This window comes from Meles meles, chromosome 4 (genome assembly GCF_922984935.1).
Source record: "Meles meles chromosome 4, mMelMel3.1 paternal haplotype, whole genome shotgun sequence".
Classification (NCBI taxonomy): Eukaryota; Metazoa; Chordata; class Mammalia; order Carnivora; family Mustelidae; genus Meles; species Meles meles.
In genome coordinates this window covers 63,224,049-63,242,499 of record NC_060069.1, presented here as the reverse complement: position 1 = coordinate 63,242,499, position 18,451 = coordinate 63,224,049, and the positions used below count along the sequence as shown (strand labels likewise).

The 18,451-nt window shown below is 34.3% G+C and overlaps 1 protein-coding gene across 3 annotated transcripts in view; it reads left to right on the top strand.

The window, feature by feature from the left end:
* The window catches only part of NAALADL2 (N-acetylated alpha-linked acidic dipeptidase like 2), a 1,427,879-nt gene that overhangs the window by 929,006 nt on the left and 480,422 nt on the right, over positions 1–18,451 (top strand). For all 3 annotated transcript variants that reach the window (XM_046003219.1, XM_046003220.1, XM_046003218.1), the window contains one exon: positions 10,668–10,818. In XM_046003219.1, coding sequence (XP_045859175.1) covers positions 10,668–10,818 — 151 coding nt within the window. The remainder of the gene's footprint in view (positions 1–10,667; positions 10,819–18,451) is intronic.

The following is an 18,451-nucleotide window of genomic DNA, read 5'->3' as shown; positions in this document are numbered from 1 at the left end:
ATGCATCACATTTGCTTTCTAGAGGAAAAAAAAAAAGTTGCAAATAATCCATGCCCTGTATATGTAATGCTTTCGCGTGGCTGGGAGTAAGACAATCCTCCAGCTGTTCATTTCTGGCAACTTGTCCTATGCCTGATTGAAATCTCAGGTTTTACATAATTAAATAAATTAATTTCAGGAGGGAATGAGAAATTTTGTCTCAGTGGAGTAGACTGCCTTTTTTTTAAATGGGGACAATCAATAAGAAGGTAACAAAAATAGTGTTTTCTTGATTAGTAAGGAAAATGTAATAATCATTATCATAATTTTAAAAGATATAAAATAACATTTCAAGTAATAGCATTATAACAATTAATAGAAATTAAAGCAGTTTGGGCAAAAATGTATGCCTGGGAGGATCTTAGAATTTTTTTTTTTTTCACATTTTGTCTAACATATAACAAAAAGCAAACAGACTGGTAATAAGTGAAAGATAATAGAAGAGTAGATTTAAGTCATATGAATATTTACTTTTGGAAATAAACCTATGAAATTTCATCATTTTTATATCAAGAAACATTTTTTTCAAGATAAGTAATTTGGGGAATTTTTGCTTTCTTAATAGCATTCCCTATCCCAGAAAAATGCAGAGAAATTATACTCTTTTAATTATCAACCTGGTGCTCTTCCTTGTCTTCCTTCTCATCATCAAAACAAAACCACGTCACCCATTAAAGTCCTTCCAAAATACCACCGCCTTTGAATCTGCCAGTCATTTTGTGTGACTGACGGGGCAAATGTCATCTCTTTTTATGGATGAGAAAATTGAACTGTATAGCTTTTCAGTGGCAAGCCCAGCATTCCTTGCCTAATGGCCAGTCCAGTTCAAGACCTCTTACTCTCAGTTCAGTGGGTTTGCATCTGCCATGTTACTTGCAAGCCAAGCTACAGCAAAACAACTCCATAAATTCAGATGTATTTCTACCAACTTAGAACATTATATAACACTTACAAGTAGTCCAAGATTTGAAGTTTTTCTATGGTGAAATTTTTAAAGTAATTCCAAATATGCTCTTTTATGTTACTCATTTGATTTTTCCTCATATATTTTCTCCATATCCACCCAGCTTGGAGAAGATATATATATATATATCTCATATCTATATCTATATCTTATATATCTACATATATATAGTGTATATCAGGTAAAAAATTTAAAACACTACAGAGATGACTTTATTTTTTTAATGTTCATATGATGATCCATAATACTATAAATTAAGAAAACACTAATATCAAATATATAGCTAGTTTTTTTTCCTTATGTATAAAATTAGGAGCTCTACTTAGTATATCTGTTAAAGGACTAATTTTGTAGGCAGTAGAAATAGAAATTTTGTATGTTGATTCTTTAATGCAGTGAAACATCAGAAAATTATTTATGTCAATAAACCTAAACAATAACAAATTTCTGTGATATCTTTAGAGATATCTAATTCTTATTTCTTATCCATGGGTTTCTCCCCATTATGGCTTTAGTTAAATACGTTCTTAAGTTAGAAACATACATTAAAAGTTATTATTATTTGTTCCTTTTGAACATGATTTGTTTGGTAGAGCAACAGCATTCCTCTGGTGGAAAAGAAGTATCTGCAGTTATTAATATCAGCAATTTATTTACTAATAGCAACTGTATATTACTCCTCAATAGTGACTATAAGTAATGAAATCATGTTAGAAAAATGAATGTGTATTCAACTCATGAATCTCCTTGATAGAGGAAAAGACCGCAGGCCACTGTGTTTCCTTTCCCAGTCTCAAATCCCTCTCCCTGAAAATAAAATGGTTTAAGTTAATACTTGCTCACCCCCACTCTATCATTGTATTCTCAGCCTGGAACCTAGAATAATGGACCCATGTAACATAGGTGGATCCATCAGTGATAGGAAAGATAAGAAATGTAGAAATAAAATACAGCATTCTCTTCAATATTTTGAAGCTACAGTTGGGAAAATGATGCCATAATTAATTTTTATTTTTAAAGACAAGGCTTCTGCTATGCAGGAAATATTACAAAGGTTGTAAAAGAACAAATATGCATTTAAAAAAGTGAAAGAAATTTGCAAAGTTACTTCTTTTCATGATTTGGAAGTGGTATAGTTTAATAGGAAAAGCATAACTAAATAAATTACTCTGAATATGCTGTTAACTACATGGCATGATCTAGTCATACTTATTTCATGATTACTTCACTTAGGAAATGAGAATAATTGCACAGACAACAATGAGACGTTAGTTAAGGTGAAATAAAAATGTTATACATGAGGCTACCTTACAAAGTAGATCTTTCTTCCCTTCCCTCCTTCCTTCCTTCCTTCTTTCCTTCCTCCCCTCATTCCTTCCTTCCCTCCTTCTTGAATTGTAATGATAAAAGTTGAGGTTTCTTTTTAGAACTTCAACAGCAACCTTTAGTTTCTGCATAGCTTCAAGTTTTTTCTTCACAAAAGCAGAAGGTCATTGCTTCTTATTAATCTCACTAGAATTATTTAAATAACTTTGGATACATTAAGTAAAGCAATTTGAAATCTAAGTAGAGGTGTTCAGTGAAATCAAAAAAGAATGCTGTGATTATGTCTTGGATATACTCAGTCTGATTACAGTGAATATTCCTCACCATGATAGTCTTTTTTTTTCTTTAACAAAGGAAAGTGGGTTTATTTCTGAAACATAACAAAGCAAACAGGAATCTTACAAATCTCTTTAATGGTATACTAATAATACAATACATAATTAAAGGGCAAAACAACAAACCTATTAACAGGGAAAACAATCTCAAAAAGGAAGAATAACATAAAATTTAAGCCCTCAAGTCAAAATATCTGCTTAAAGAATGATCACATATTATGTCTCTAATATTTTTATTTTTCATATATGCCAGAGTCATGTAGTTTACATGAATGAGGAAAAATGAAATAAATAAATATTCATTTCATGAATATGAAATATTAGGTTCATGATTTTTTTAAGCTTATTTTTATTTTTCTGTTACCATAGCCATGAATCCTTAACGCTTTCTGTTATAATGCATATTAATCCCCTGACAGTACTTTGTAAAAATCCAGGTCTTTTTAGCAATCTAAATAAACAGGCATATAATTCACACAGTATTGATTCCAGTGACCTCTCGGAAAGCAAATCACAGCAAGAGAATCTGATGTGTTTTATAAATTCACCCTTTAGCCGGTCTATTTATCTTTGTAAAGGATAGACGTATAACTGAAAGGAAAGCTCTGCTTTAGCAGAAAGATTGCCAAACTTGAAATTGGAAAATTCTAGTTTGATCCCTGGAATTACCACTTAGTTGTTCTGACTGTGGATCAGTCTTTTAACCTTTCTGAATCATGACTTCAACAACCAGATACCAGATTGAAATTGAAATGAATTGAATTGACATAACTGATATTCTGAATGAAATTCCACAAATAACTTTGGGGACAGTATCTGACTCACGGTAGATGTGCAACTAGTACTTCACGGTTTAGTTTCAAAAAGACTCAGAAGACTTAGATTCTGATCGCAATTATTTTCCTGAGTCTTTGTATAAAGTTTGGCACCTTATGTGAATGTCCGAGTTTGCTAGAGCTGCCGTAACAAAATACCACAGACTAGGTAGTTTCAAGAGGAATTTATTTTCTTACAGTTTGAAGGACTGAAAATTGAATATCAAGGTATTGACAAGTTTGGTTTATCCAAACTTGCCTGTCAGTCGCCTCCTGTCAATCGCCTGTCAATCGCCTCCTTTTTGCTCAGTCCTCATATCTCTTTTCTCTATGTACACACATTTCTGATGTCTATCTCTCTTCTTCTTAAGGACACTAGTCATACTGGATTAGAGTCCATCAGTATGACCTCATTTAACCCTATTTACTTCTTTAAAGGCTCTATTTCCAAATACACTCACATTCTGAGGTACTGAATGTTAGGCCGTAAAGTTGTGAATCTTATGGGAACAAAATTCAGCCCATAACAGTAGACCTTAATTTTATTTGTAAAATTAAATCCCTCTTATACATTTCCTCTTTTTATATTTACTCTTGTTTTCCACATGAAGACGCAGAGAGCTTTTCTAGCTATGGAGGCCAGAGAAATGGTTCTAGTGCTCAGCCAATATTTTGAAGAAGTTAAATAACAGAATCACAAACTTCTTTTTTTAAAAATTATTTTAGAAACTTTTTTTAAGATTTTTAAATTTATTTATCTGACAGAGAGAGAAAGAAATCACAAGTAGGCAGAGGGGCAGGCAGGGGGCGGCGGGGGGGAGCCGGCTTCCTGCTGAACAGAGAGCCCGATGCAGGGCTTGATCCCAGGACCCTGAGATCATGACCTGAGCCAAAGGCAGAGGCTTAATCCACTGAGCCACCCAGGTGCCCCTAAATCACAAGCTTCTAACTTTGGTTCTTAAAATTAGGTGGTAGTTGAGGGATTCCACACATTGTAACCAGTGAAAAATAAAAAGTGTAAGGCTGGCGTTCAGTGGGTTCTAAAGGGTGAACTGACAACTTAAGAACATCTGTAGATGGATTAAAGTCTAGCTGTGGAATTCATGGTGAAGACACTGGAGAAGTGGATTGTCTAATTCATAGTAGCACCCTCCTTCTGGAATAGAGAAAACATTTTGATTGAAAAGAATAGAAGTCAATAGGAGAAGAAATTACATGACAAATATCAGAACAGGGTCCTTTATCTTTCATGATTCCTGGCTTTGACTTCCTATGAATGATTTTTTTTTTTTTCCCTGAATGTATGAACACCATGCAGCCACCCAAATGCTGCCTGTCTTCAGGCAATGGGAATATAAACCTATGTTGGACCATTTTAAGGTATCAGACTACTTATTCCCTGAATGAGTAGTTTTCAGGGAACTTTGAATTTTTTAAGATCTGCTCAGTAAGACTGCGATATCCTGCCCATGGATTTGTAGTATCATTTATTTCAGAGGCAATTATTTGGCAACTGTTAGGACCTAGCTGTATACACTATACACAAGGAGAAATGTATTAATATGGTTCATGGCAAGAAATATGGGATCAGTCATCTTGAAGTTAGCCAAAGACACTTTATCTGCATGACCCTGTCAACAAGACAAACTCACATGTTCAAATCCCAGTGCCTTAGTGTCCACTGCTCCTTATCTCTAACTCTTAGTTAACAAAACATAAAATGAGATAAAACAAAAATCAAAACAAATTCTGTTTTAATTATGCATTTTTATAGAAGTTTAAGGAGAAAGCAACACATTTAATTGAGTATGTGTGTTTATTTTAATTTCAGAAACAGGATGGATTAATATTTAAGTTCATATTCCAACAGACATATATACAAAATGCCACAAAAAAAATGTATTGCATGTTTTCCAAGCCAGTGGGTGTGAAATATAGAACAAAATAACATTCATTTAATACATTTTTCCCTATATGCATTATGTATTCATTCATTCATTGATACATACACCAATTTACTCATTAACTCAACAATAGAGGAATCATTTGGTGCCAGGTGCTATACTAGGCACTGGGGATATAAAATAAAACAACAGCATTCCTGTCTTCAAACAGCTCATAGCCTAGGCTACTAAAAATACCCATCAAATCCTTATGAATTCCTAGAGATAAAAAATACAATAAAATTTTACTTTAAGGACTATAATTGCTTCAATTGTGGAGCCGTGACCTAGCTTGAAGGAAATTGACTGACTCTGCATATGGAAAGAGGAAAGTCTTCCAAGATGACTATTGACTGTTTCTCAGTTTCTAGTCCAGGATTTACCTCAGGCATCGCAGGTGTGTTGGGATCTTAGCTCCCACGAATACTTAAGCAAGGTTCATGTTGCCTCAACACTTAGTCATCTTAGAGCTAAATAAAAGAGTCGAAGCTATGTGAGTAGGACACTGGTTTAATAATTTCCATTTTCATGGAAACATGCTCCTATGGCACTTTGTATAAATTAGGAAATGGTGCACTTGCGGGGCGGTACAGTCTAATGGGTCAGTATAGTGTACTAGCCAGTGGCTGCGGCTTGCTCTACATGACCTTATAACACTGGAGCTCGATACCATTTGCTTGATTGATTTTTTTATGTCTCTGTTCCAGTTTCGAACTGGCTCTATTATGTCAAAAACTGTTTTAGCTTACAAGGTGGAAAGCATGATAAAGAATCCCAAACTCATTACATATATACTTGAGAAAGAGGAGCAAAAGATAACCAAAGTAGTATTAGGAAATCTTAGCCTTACATTTGCCCTCTCTTTTCAAGAATTGGACCCCTAGTGTAATCACCATCCTGGGCTAAAGCAATCTAAAGGAATGAAAGGTGCTGGGCGGGGCTAACAATTTTCAGCTGTGCTCCCAGGAACAGTCAAAAGCAGACAACCCGATGACAGGTGCCTTCATCCTTTTTATATGGACTTGCCTTTGAATGCATTTGAAAATATGATCTCACCAGAATAGTAGCTCCTTTGAGTATTTTAGGCAACCACTACCTCACTGTGTTCAAAATGCAATGCTAACAATGCAGAGGAACTTTTTTTTTAATCTGATTTAATATAGGCATTTTCCTCAATTGCTAACTTCAGTGGAAATCCAGCAATAGATAATTTCTAAAATTAGGTCACCAAATTAAGCCATTTATTTAAGAGCTCTGTGGCAGCAAACAAGGGACAGCATCATAAACTAGTTTTGATAAAATTGGAGAAGCTTATACCTCAGGTCCAACCATTGCAGGCAGAGGATTAGAAGAGGGGATAAAAATCACATATAGGGCTATCTCTTCAGGGTTGTAGGGAATTAATCAACTCTGGCAGAAGACACCATATTATTAAACTGCTTTGCCTCATTATAACCTGTCATGTCTAGAAAAATGTCATGATCTATATTGATTATAAAAGGAACCACAGTGTATTACCAAACATAATAGAAGAATCAAAATACGCAGCTGTAGCATTTTATTTTTCATTATGATAAATTCTAAGTCATGAGATTTCATAAATTTTCAATAGTCAAATAGTTAATGTATGTCTTTCTTGTGTCCATGGCAGACATCTCTCATAGAACCATTTTCCACTTTTCACTGACCCTGAACTTGGCCTCAAAAGGCTTCCCCAGGCAGCCACTCATTGCCAGTTAATTGAGGTTAACACAAGATGAAAACTATTCATCATTCCACTGGTTAAATGAACTTCCTGAGAGCAGAGCAGGGACTTTGTCCTCCTTACCTCCATATGCCAATGCCAGGATATTACCTGCACAAAGGTGATACTCAATATATAGTTGTGAATGATTCAGTACCCCAGAAATCATAAACATTTTCACTAGCAGGTAATTCTCAAAAAAAAAAAAAAAAATGCAAGTGGCCCAATTTACAAACAAAAATAAATTTAACTTCACTTGTAAATTTAAAAAATGGACAAATAATTTTTAGCTAGATTGGCAAATATTTCTTAAAAACTAATATTCAATGCTGGTGATAGAGGAAACAAGTACTCAGATATACGATTGATAAGCGTGTAACTTGTTATAGTTTTTCTGGAGGGAAAATAGTTCATCAAAAATCATAAAAGTAGGAATACTTTCACCTAGAAATTCTACCTGTGGAAATACACCTCATGAAAAAATATATTTTGTGCCATCATTTAGCTACATAGAAGTTTGTTGAAGTATGATATAAAAAATTCAAAATTTATAAAACCAACAGCCAAGGATTGGTCAAATAACATTTGATAGCCTTTGTATATATATTTTTTGTTTCAAATTTTTATTTAAATTCTAGTTAGCATGTAGTGTAATATTGGTCTCAGGAGTAGCATTTAGTGATTCGTCACTTATATACAATACCCAGTGTTCATCACAATTAAGTGCCCTCCTTGTTCTCCTTCACCCATCTAGCCCATCGTCCACCTCCCTCCCTCCCTCAGCCCCCAGTTTGTTCTCTGTATTTGAGTCTCTTATGGTTTGCTTCCCTCTCTGCTTTTTTCCTTCTGATATATTCAGCTATTTTGTTTCTAAATTCCACATATGAGTGAAATCGTATGGTATTTGCCTTTCTCTGCCTGATTATTTCACTTGGCATAATACCCTCTAGCTCCATCTACATCATTGCAAATGGCATGATTTCAGCCTTTCTATATTTTATTATTATATTAATTATAACATTCATATATGTATAGTATACAGCTATTAATGTTGTATAGAAGTGTACTTACCAGCATGGACAAATGTTTAGTATATGCTTTTAAGTGGAAAAAATAGATTGCAAAATTTATGGTGTGTGGTCTTACTTTGTAAGTATACGTGTATATGTGTCTAAGCCCTAATAAAAGGGTTTAGAAACTCCAACATATTAACATTTGTATTTCTTGACAGATAGGTTACTAGGTCTATTGCTATTATTATTATTATTATTTTGGTTGTATCTTTTTTCTCTAATGATCACAAGTCACTTTAATAATTTTAAAAAGTAATTTTAATATTTAAAAACTCCTTTCTAGAATTGATCATATTTTTCTTGATTTATTCTTCTATAAGAAGCAGAACATTTGAAATCATTCCATTGGTCATTCTTTATAAAAGTAGTAATTTCAGCATCTAAACAATAGAAGCCCTCCCTAAGGACTTCAGTGTGAGCTTTTGGAGAGTCAGTCTTAAATGTGGCCCTCTTATTGACATATTCTTTGTTCTTTTTCCTTTTCTCATTCTTCCCCTCTCCCTAAATTCTCCTCCCTTTTCATTAAAACACTGATGAGAAAATCCTAATTCAACAGGAGTCAATTGTTCTTTGCTCATGTTCACAAGGTTATTTTTTTCTGATTAATAATTAAATAGACCTTATTTAATATAACATATTAATTAGATAATACATACTTGTCCATTACTCAAAAATTGGAAAGTACAGAATATTTTTTAAAGAGTTGAAAAAATGCCTTTAATGTGATGTACTTACATCAAGTATTTTTTTTTATTATTCTGCATATTACTTCTCTTATGTAAAAACCATATTATATGTACAATTATATGTTTTATTTTTCCAATAGAACTGCATCCCGGGGCACCTGAGTGGCTCAGTGGGTTGAGCATCTGGCTGTTGATTTCAGCTCAGGTCATGCTTGAGGTCTTGGGATGGAGCCCTACATCAGCCTTGGTGCTCAGTAGGGAGTCGGCTGGAGATACTCTCCCTCTCCTTTTGCCTGACAGTGCATGTGTTAGGGAGGGGCACTGTCTCTCACGCTCTCTCAAATAAATAAATAAATAAATAAATAAATAAATAAATCTTTAAAACAACAACAAAAAGTGCATCCTAAGTATTTCCTCATAATTCTCTCTCTGTGTTTTTTTAAAGAGTAGGTGCTGTGCCAAACCAGCATCTTTCTCATTTGTTCCTTCATTTAACAATACTGGTGAATGACTACTATGTGCCTGTTAAGAGCAAATGTACGTTGTAGAGAAGATAAGCATGGTTCTCTCCTCGTGGAGGGGCTCAGCTAAGCCCACAGCTGTTGCCATGCTTAGGCCACTATAAAACTTAATAAATAAGTAAAGTAGTTACTGGGAAGTGAAATATAGGTGTTAACTACAGTCGCACAAGGAACAGCAACTGCCTACACTTAGTATGATTCCTAGTCATAGTCTCCATTATTTCCCTCCCCCATGTCCCCTAAGTGCTTTTCCTCTCATTGGAAACACATGGTTTACCAAATTATAATCATTGTTTTTCACATCAGGTAAGTCACACTAAGATATATAAGCACCTTACCCCAACAATTAATTTACCGAGTTAAAAGAGAAACAACATGAAATGGCAAGTTCATCTGCCCCATCATACTTACTTATTGTGTACATACTGAAGAACAGAGACATCTGCATTAGATACGTCTCAAGTGAAGTAATCAGGAGCTGTTCTCAAAATCTTTCATGACAAGGGCAGAGCAGGAACTGGCCATTCAGAAGGAGGCCCCTGGGTTCTTTCCATCCCTCAGCTGCTATATCTGAGAGGTATGACTGGAATATCCCGGGCACAGACCAGAGTGTCTAGGACAGGGGGGCCCTCAAGAGGGCTCAGGACAGTGGCTATTTGCCAAAAGGTATGAAAGTATTTCAACATATTAGCAACTAGTATGACAGACTTAGCCCTCTAGGAAATAATCTCAGAATACTGTAGGTGACTTCTGCTTTAAGGGAAGGACATGATAGCAGTCAGAAAAATTCTTTTACAGCAGAATTTTGTCTTTCGTAGATCCTTTGTTAATCTCATGAAAGTGAGACTCCAGATCTACTTAGATAATTAAATATGAGGGAGGGAGAAATTCCATGTGCAGACAACTAAAATCAAACACAGACATTATAGGAATGCTGCTACAATAATGTCGAGACAGAGGAAAAAAGGAAGAGCCAGTGGAATAACTCTGTGACTGGGCTTGATAATTGGGAAATCTGAAATGCCTAATCATTTCAAAAGAAAAAAACCCAGAAAAGAGAGTCATCTTATTTTATTTTATATTTGAGAGGGGAGTCATTTTACTTAGTTATGAAATGGCAGTACTTTCAATGTATATGATAATATTTTTAATATTAAGTTAATATTTAAACTATTAAGCTATTAAAAACTACAAAACTAATAGATTTCTCTTCTCTTTTAGCTTTCCTTATTAGAGAAGGCTGGATTTGGTGGTGTTCTTCTATATATTGATCCTTGTGATTTACCAAAGACTGCAAATCTTAGCCATGATACCTTTATGGTGTCACTGAACCCAGGAGGAGACCCTTCAACACCTGGTTATCCAAGTGTGGGTGAGTGTGCAGTTAATCTTTCCCATTCTATTAAACACTACGTGTTATAATATATAAGTACATGCTGGATTAATCAAGGGATAGCAAAGTTGAAGAATTCTTACCACTCCATATTCAAAAAATGATTTTTATCTGCTCAAGTTATAGACTATCCCTCTATTGGAACAAAACTTTTTTAAAGTCTATAACAGTCTGTAATAGATTTTTGTCTGGATAAGTTGCATATTTTCATATTTTATATGTTATTATTGATTGACTGAAAGTTAATACCAGGTGGGATAGGCACTCCATATAGATGGAAAACATATACAAATACCTAGAAGGATGAAATGCCTGCTGTTTTAGGGTGTCTGTAATTATTTAAAACACAGAGTCTAGGGGTACACATGGTCTGGTTAGGTGACTTAAGCAGTTGGAAATGATGCTGAAAAAGAATGGAGTTAATATGATCAACTTTTCTGGCTTCCTAAGGGAAGGGATCTTAATCACTGACAGCATAGAAAAGGCCATCTTTGCATCAAACATCCTTCTCTTTCTCAGTAAGTTGTGTTCATGTTATTGGGGGGTCATGTGGCAGACAGAAGACAACTGAATTTGGCAGGTGCTCCCTGCATCATTGAATTTCTGTCCAATGTATCATTGATGAGTAGTCCTTTAATAATTGTCTTGGCTGTGGAAGAAGCTCTGTGAACCTTCTTCCAGGGTGAGAGTAACCCATTAACCATAACACTACAGTCAGTAATTAAACTAACAACAACAGCAACAAAAATCATGTAATTATTCATGTGTTCTGCCAAAAATTTTTCCCTGTTTTCTACAAAATATCACAAAAGAGTTTCTAATTATCTTGTTCAAGTCCACTTGTCTTCTCTCTATGTATATTAACTTTACTGATTAATCATTAACTGTCCAACAATGAAGTAAATTGAATCAAATATGAGTTATAATTTATAAATTCTGTTAGGTCTACTGATTACTGCTTTATCCCCTAAAGTACATTGCTAATAATCCATTTAAGAATTTCCCTTGAGAAATACAAATCAAAACCACAATGAGATATCACCTCACACCAGTCAGAATGGCTACAATTAACAAGTCAGGAAATGACAGATGCTGGCAAGGATGTGGAGAAAGGGGAACCCTCCTACACTGTTGGTGGGAATGCAAGCTGGTGCAACCACTCTGGAAAACAGCATGGAGGTTCCTCAAAATGTTGAAAATAGAACTACCCTATGACCCAGCAATTGCACTACTGAGTATTTACCCTAAAGATACAAATGTAGTGATCCGAAGGGGCACGTGCACCCGAATGTTTATAACAGCAATGTCTACAATAGCCAAACTATGGAAAGAACCTAGATGTCCATCAACAGATGAATGGATAAAGAAGAGGTGGTATATATACACAATGGAATACTATGCAGCCATCAAAAGAAATGAAATCTTGCCATTTGCGACGACGTGGATGGAACTAGAGGGTATCATGCTTAGTGAAATAAGTCAAACGGAGAAAGACAACTGTCATATGATCTCCCTGATATGAGGACGTGGAGATGCAACATGGGGGGTTAGGGGGATAGGAGAAGAATAAGTGAAACAAGATGGGATTGGGAGGGAGACAAACCATAAGTGACTCTTAATCTCACAAAACAAAATGAGGGTTGCTGGGGGGAGGAGGGGTTGGCGGGAGGGGGGTTATTGACATTGGGGTGGGTATGTGCTATGGTGAGTGCTGTGAAGTGTGTAAACCTGGCGATTCACAGACCTGTACCCCTGGGGATAAAAATACATTATATGTTTATTAAAAAATAAGAAATAAAAAAAATAATAATAATAAAAAGAATTTCCCTTGAGACCTTATCGATAGGTATTTTTTACAGTCTATTGTCTCATTATTAGAATTTTGAAATTAAAATTAAGAAATTTCCATCTACATCACCAAAAATGTCAGTCCACCTCTCTCATTTGCAAATGCTCTAACCTCCCTGAGTAATAACACCTCAGCTTCAAGAGTCTGCATATGACAGCTCACTTTTTTGTGACGAATCAATGGGCTGCAAGGCTAGCAAAAGCTACTTTATGGGGCACCTGGGTGGCTCAGTGGATTAAGCCTCTACCTTCGGCTCAGGTCATGATCTCAGGGTCCTGGGATCGAGGCCCACATCGGGCTCCCTGCTCAGCGGGGAGCCTGTTTCCCCTGTCTGCCTACTTGTGATCTCTCTCTCTCCCTCTGTCAAATAAAATAAATAAATAAATAAATAAATAAAAAAGCTACTTTATGAATACTCTGTTCAAGGTGGTGAATTGACCAGTTGGCAACATTTGCTCTTAATGTATTTTTTTTGGCTCAAATCATTTCATAATTGTAGAATTCCATTATATCTAGCAAAATGTTAGCCAGTGTCTCAAGTAATCTCAGAATTTTTTTTCTCTTCACTTTTTTCTTTTCTTTTCATTTTGTTTCATTTCATTTTTCTCATTTCTCTTTTCTTTTATTTTTCTTTTTTCTTCATTTCATGTCTTTTTTCTTTACTTTTCTTTTTTCTTTTCTTTTTCCTTTCCCTTTCTTCCCTCTCCTCCCCTTCTCTCCCCTTCTATTCCCTTTCCTATTTGTTCCTTTTCTTTTCTTCCATTCCCTTCCCTTTTCTTTGAAATAATTTCAACTCATAAAAATTTTCAAATAGATTATTTAGAGAATCTGTATGACTTTATTCCAGACTTCTCTCATATTAACATTTTACATAATATTATTCAGTTATCAAAGCCATAAAATTAACATTAATGTGGCGCTGTTAACTAATTATAGACTTTATTCAGATTTCTTCAATTCTCTCCCTCTCTCTCTCCCCTGGTTGCTAAGAAGCTCTGATTAACCATAATGACTTATATCATTGGCTCCTGATTTATATATCCCTTCCTCTTGCAATTATCTTAAGATCTCTGTGTCTTACGGTTTTATTCACATTTTAAAAAAATGACAAAACCATCCTCAATTTTGTGGGCAGGGAAGGAGGAGGAGAAGGCAGGTTGTGAATTGTAAATAAAAACTACCAAAAATAATTTATTCAAAATGAATAGCAGCATCTGACTTAATACCCTAAATACTGTTAGGTAAATGATTATTAGAGGAATTAATATAAAACTACCTCTTTTTCCAATATTAGGAAGTCTGTTTTATTAACTAGTCTAAGGATAATGAAGTCCTAAAGAAGGGTATTGAATAATAAAAATACAAATAGGTGATTTTATATGTTTGTTTTTAATATATACATAATAAACAGAATAGCATAACGAACTTTCCATATGCCTCCCCTTGCTTCATCAACTATCTACCTTCTACTATTTTTGTGTTGTCTGTACATCTCCTCACACCCCACAACACCACTTTGAATTTTTACAGAAAAAATTCACATAAATTGAAATGCACACATCTTAACCAACAAAAGGATATACCCATGTAATCTCTGTGCCTACTTAGCTATAGTACATTTTTATCACATCAGAAATTTCAGAGTCATTCCCCATAACCAGCCCTTGCTCAGTGCCAGTCTCACTTTTATCATGGAGTATGTATTATGTTAGGTGCAGGTTCTTTTGCTTAGAATAATGTCTTTGATGTTTATTCACTGATCCATGTAACAGTTGATTGTTGGAAAGTATACCACAATTTTTGAATTGATTCAAGTAGGTGTTTTTTAAAATAAGAATGCTGAGTCACTCTTCTGTAACATATGATCCAAGTGGATTGTTGAAATAAGACACAGGAACTTCCTATAAGATCGTTCTGCTCAGTACATCTCATTGCATATCCAAAAAATTCTTGGTTATTGTAGAATCAGAGCAAAGTATAAAAGGAAGTTTTTAAAAATCCTTTCCTCCTATATGATGGAAAATGATGTCTTCTCATTCTTTTAATAAAAATAAGACTTTAGATTCCCTTGGCATATTAATCACTCCGGGTCTTATTTTATTTACCTTAAAAAGAATTATACTAATATAATATATATGTTGATATGTATAGATATAGATACAGATCTTACAAGATTGTAAGGAAATGCAATATCTCAGACTTTGCCCCAGACTTAAATAGGAATTCTGAGGGGGGTACCCAAACATCTGTATTCTAACAAACTCTCCAAGTGGTTCTGATGCAAATGAATTTTGAGACCTGCTGAACTAGAAACTTCATGCTTCATTTCCAAATCATAGTTGCGTGGCTAGGACTCCTGACCCAAACTTTGTGACCTCATGTTACTGTTCTTTAAACATCTTATATTGCTGCCTTTTATTTTCCCCGCCTCCATGTTAATCAGGACTGAGGATATTTGCGTTCTGGAGCCTGGACCCAATTTTTGTACTCCATTAGCTCTCAGTAAATATTGATTGAGTGAATAACTTGTTCCTTTAACTATGACTACTTGTCTTTGATGATTCTGACCCTAGGCTATACCCTGACTTTAATTAACCTAATTAAAACAAAACAAAAAAAAGTGTGTATCAGCATGTACCTCTGATGGATTTGTTTATAAAACACATGGTTTTTCTCCTTAAACGCTCTGTTTGTTATTTCATACATATTCTACCACTCAGAACAACAGAAATTCTGCTTAAGATATTAGGATATTAAAAGTCTAATCTATTCTCTTAATTCCTTCGATAACTTATCAAATATGTCAAAGATTAAGTGTCCAAAATATCAGACTTCATCATAACTGCTTCTACCAACTTGCTGCAAGTGTTTCAACTACACTAAACTATAATCTAAGCAAACCACATTTCCTAGAACCATTTACTTTTAGAATTCTAAGAGACTTTCTGGTTCATATAGGGTTCAAATAGTTTTGAGGCACAAAAACTTGATCATGTTAGCTAGGGGCTCATGTAAAGGAGGCATATTAACCAACATTTATAAACATTTATAATAGCTGGTCATAATTATAACACCAGTGATTAGTTATAATAAAAAATATGCTTAGCTTAAAATCATTAATTGGTTTTGCTCAAAATGAAGGGAAAATCAGAAAGCTATGGATGAGAATAAATAAAGAGAGGTAAGAAATAGACCCTTTAAGGAGTATATCATTTAGTCTATGTTGAAATATGGAAAAGAAAATTCTTCCCCAAATTGTAAGTTTCTGATGGTCTGACAACTAGACTAGAAGTAGTAGTTAGAAGTCCTTTTCTTTCCATATTTTTTAAATAATTTATCTTCTGAAACTTCTGCTTGCTATAGTGTTTATTTTGATTTTAGTACCGTCTCCAAATATCTGCCTGTCTAACCTATGGACAACTAGTTAATTGAAATCCAAATTTTCTTTTATCTTGCCTGAGACTTAATTCTCCTTTTACACCATTTACTGAAATCCATCCTGATTTAAAGTTTTCTGTATCTGTTGTTCTTTGTTTGTTACAATCCCGTTTTATCACCCCATTTTTCTTTGTTTTAAATTCTAGAGAGGAAAGTTGTTTCAGTGGTTTTACTCTAGTGAAATGTATCAAACGACACAGTTTATTTAATATTCCCAGGGTTACAATTCAGTGGATCTGTGTGTTGTTTACCTGCTGTCTGTTCAACATCACCTCTGCCAACCAAAAACCACTCAAAGAATAACGAATATCACTGTAATTTGTGACAAGTCTTCTCCAGGCTTTCTTGGTCCAGTTACCTGGACAAATGTTGAAAGACTGACTTGAGTTGGCACTAAATCAACTGAGACAGTGTTGAACTATTCCCTGACTAGAATAGCAGGAAATATAAATATGTGCCTAGTTGTCAAAACAAAGTGGTAGATATTCACAGCATGAAATGTCTTCTGCTTTGTTGGGAAAAATAAAGTGTCTGTATTTTTATTATTTTATCTAACTGGTGGTTCTTGTATGTGTCTTGGAAGGCTTCAGCTTTACATGAAATATTGTCCAAATTGGTCCTAAGAAACATTTAAAGAGAGGCTCATAGTTAAGCTGATTTTTTTTTCAATAAGTTTCATTTGCAACATTGTGAGAAGAGAGATTGTTTGAATTCAAACTGCTCCTTTCAAAAATCTAAATTTTGTTTTGTAAAATAATTTTAGTTACTAAGTTTTCTTGGTCCCAAACAGGGAAATTTGTAATTGATTGCTGCAATGTCTAAGATTACAGCCCTTTAGAGAATATTTTTGAATGAGTATTGTTCATAGACAATATGTTCATAACAATATGCATGGTTTTCTATTCAGTCAGAATGTTATTATTGTACTCAGAACTCTCTATTTTAAACTAAACACCCACTCTATCAATGGAGACAATCAATTTGTATCAGAATTAAAGTTTCCCCCAAAATCTGGGATTCTAAGAAGATGAAAAAATCTACTGCTTAAAAAAAATGATTCGTCAGTAAATTTCCATCACAATGAAGATAAGAAGCTAATTAAAACAACAAGAAAATTAGTTTTACGTTGTTATAGGACTTCTATGCCTTATCTTGTTAGATCTTTCCACAGGACAGCTTTTACTATCCCCACTTTCCAGATAGGTAAACTGATCCGTAGAGAAACTGAGCTTTATTCAAAGTGATCAGATTAATATAACCAACACTTAAATCCCAAGTTGCCTAACTTCTAACCTAATGGGAATTCCACTAATATTATCTTGCATCAACTGTAAAATTTAGGTAAGTTAATTTTATGAAAATAAGAATTGCATTTGGTGTGACATCAGACAAATGATTAAATTTAATGCTAAAGAATACTGGGCTCTGTTTGTTTTCTCCCCACTTTTAACACATGATTAAGTGTAATGTTGAAAATGAAATATGAAGTATAATGGTAAAATTATAAAGCTTGCCTGCAGGTTTAGACTACATCAATATGACATCAGAAAAAATTAGGATTGAATCATATGCAATTGCCAATATTCTTCCAGAGTATGATTTCTAGTCTTCTCTATAAGAATACAATAATTATAAAAAAAATTATGATAGAAGAAATAAATTGGACAACTAATTAACTAACCAAAGTATGTGAGGTAAAACAGTAACAACAAAAGACCTGGTTTTATTTTTTCAACCACAAAATTATATAAAGTATTTTAGTGGAATATATTCAAAACCTATCATTTTCAAGACTTTATTAACCTTTTTGTCTAAGAGCTTTAAACCGTAAAATACAACCATCTGATTATCTTTTTCAAAAATACAAATTGTTGTTCTCATCATGGGTACAACCCGCTTTTTCAAGGTATTAAGCAGTAGCTGAGCAGAAAATATAAGCTGAAATAACATAAAAGAGCAAGAATATGCCTGAGAAATAATAAGTCATGCTGTACAACACAACTTGTTAAAGATTTATTGGGGCACCTGGGTGGCACAATGGTTAAGTGTCTGACTCTTGGTTTTGGCTCAGGTCCTGATCTCAGAGTGGTGAGATGGAGCCCAATGCTCCCTGCTCAGCAGGGAATCTGTTTAAGATTCTCTCTCCCTCTCCCTCTGTCCCCCAACTCAAATAAATGAATAGATCTTTAAAAATATTTATTTATTTATTTATTTATTTATTCATTCATTCATTCATTCGTTCGTTCATTTGAGAGAGTTTGTGAGAAGGAGCTGGGGGGGAAATAGAAGGAGACGGAGAGAGAGAATCTTTTCCCCCATAAGTGC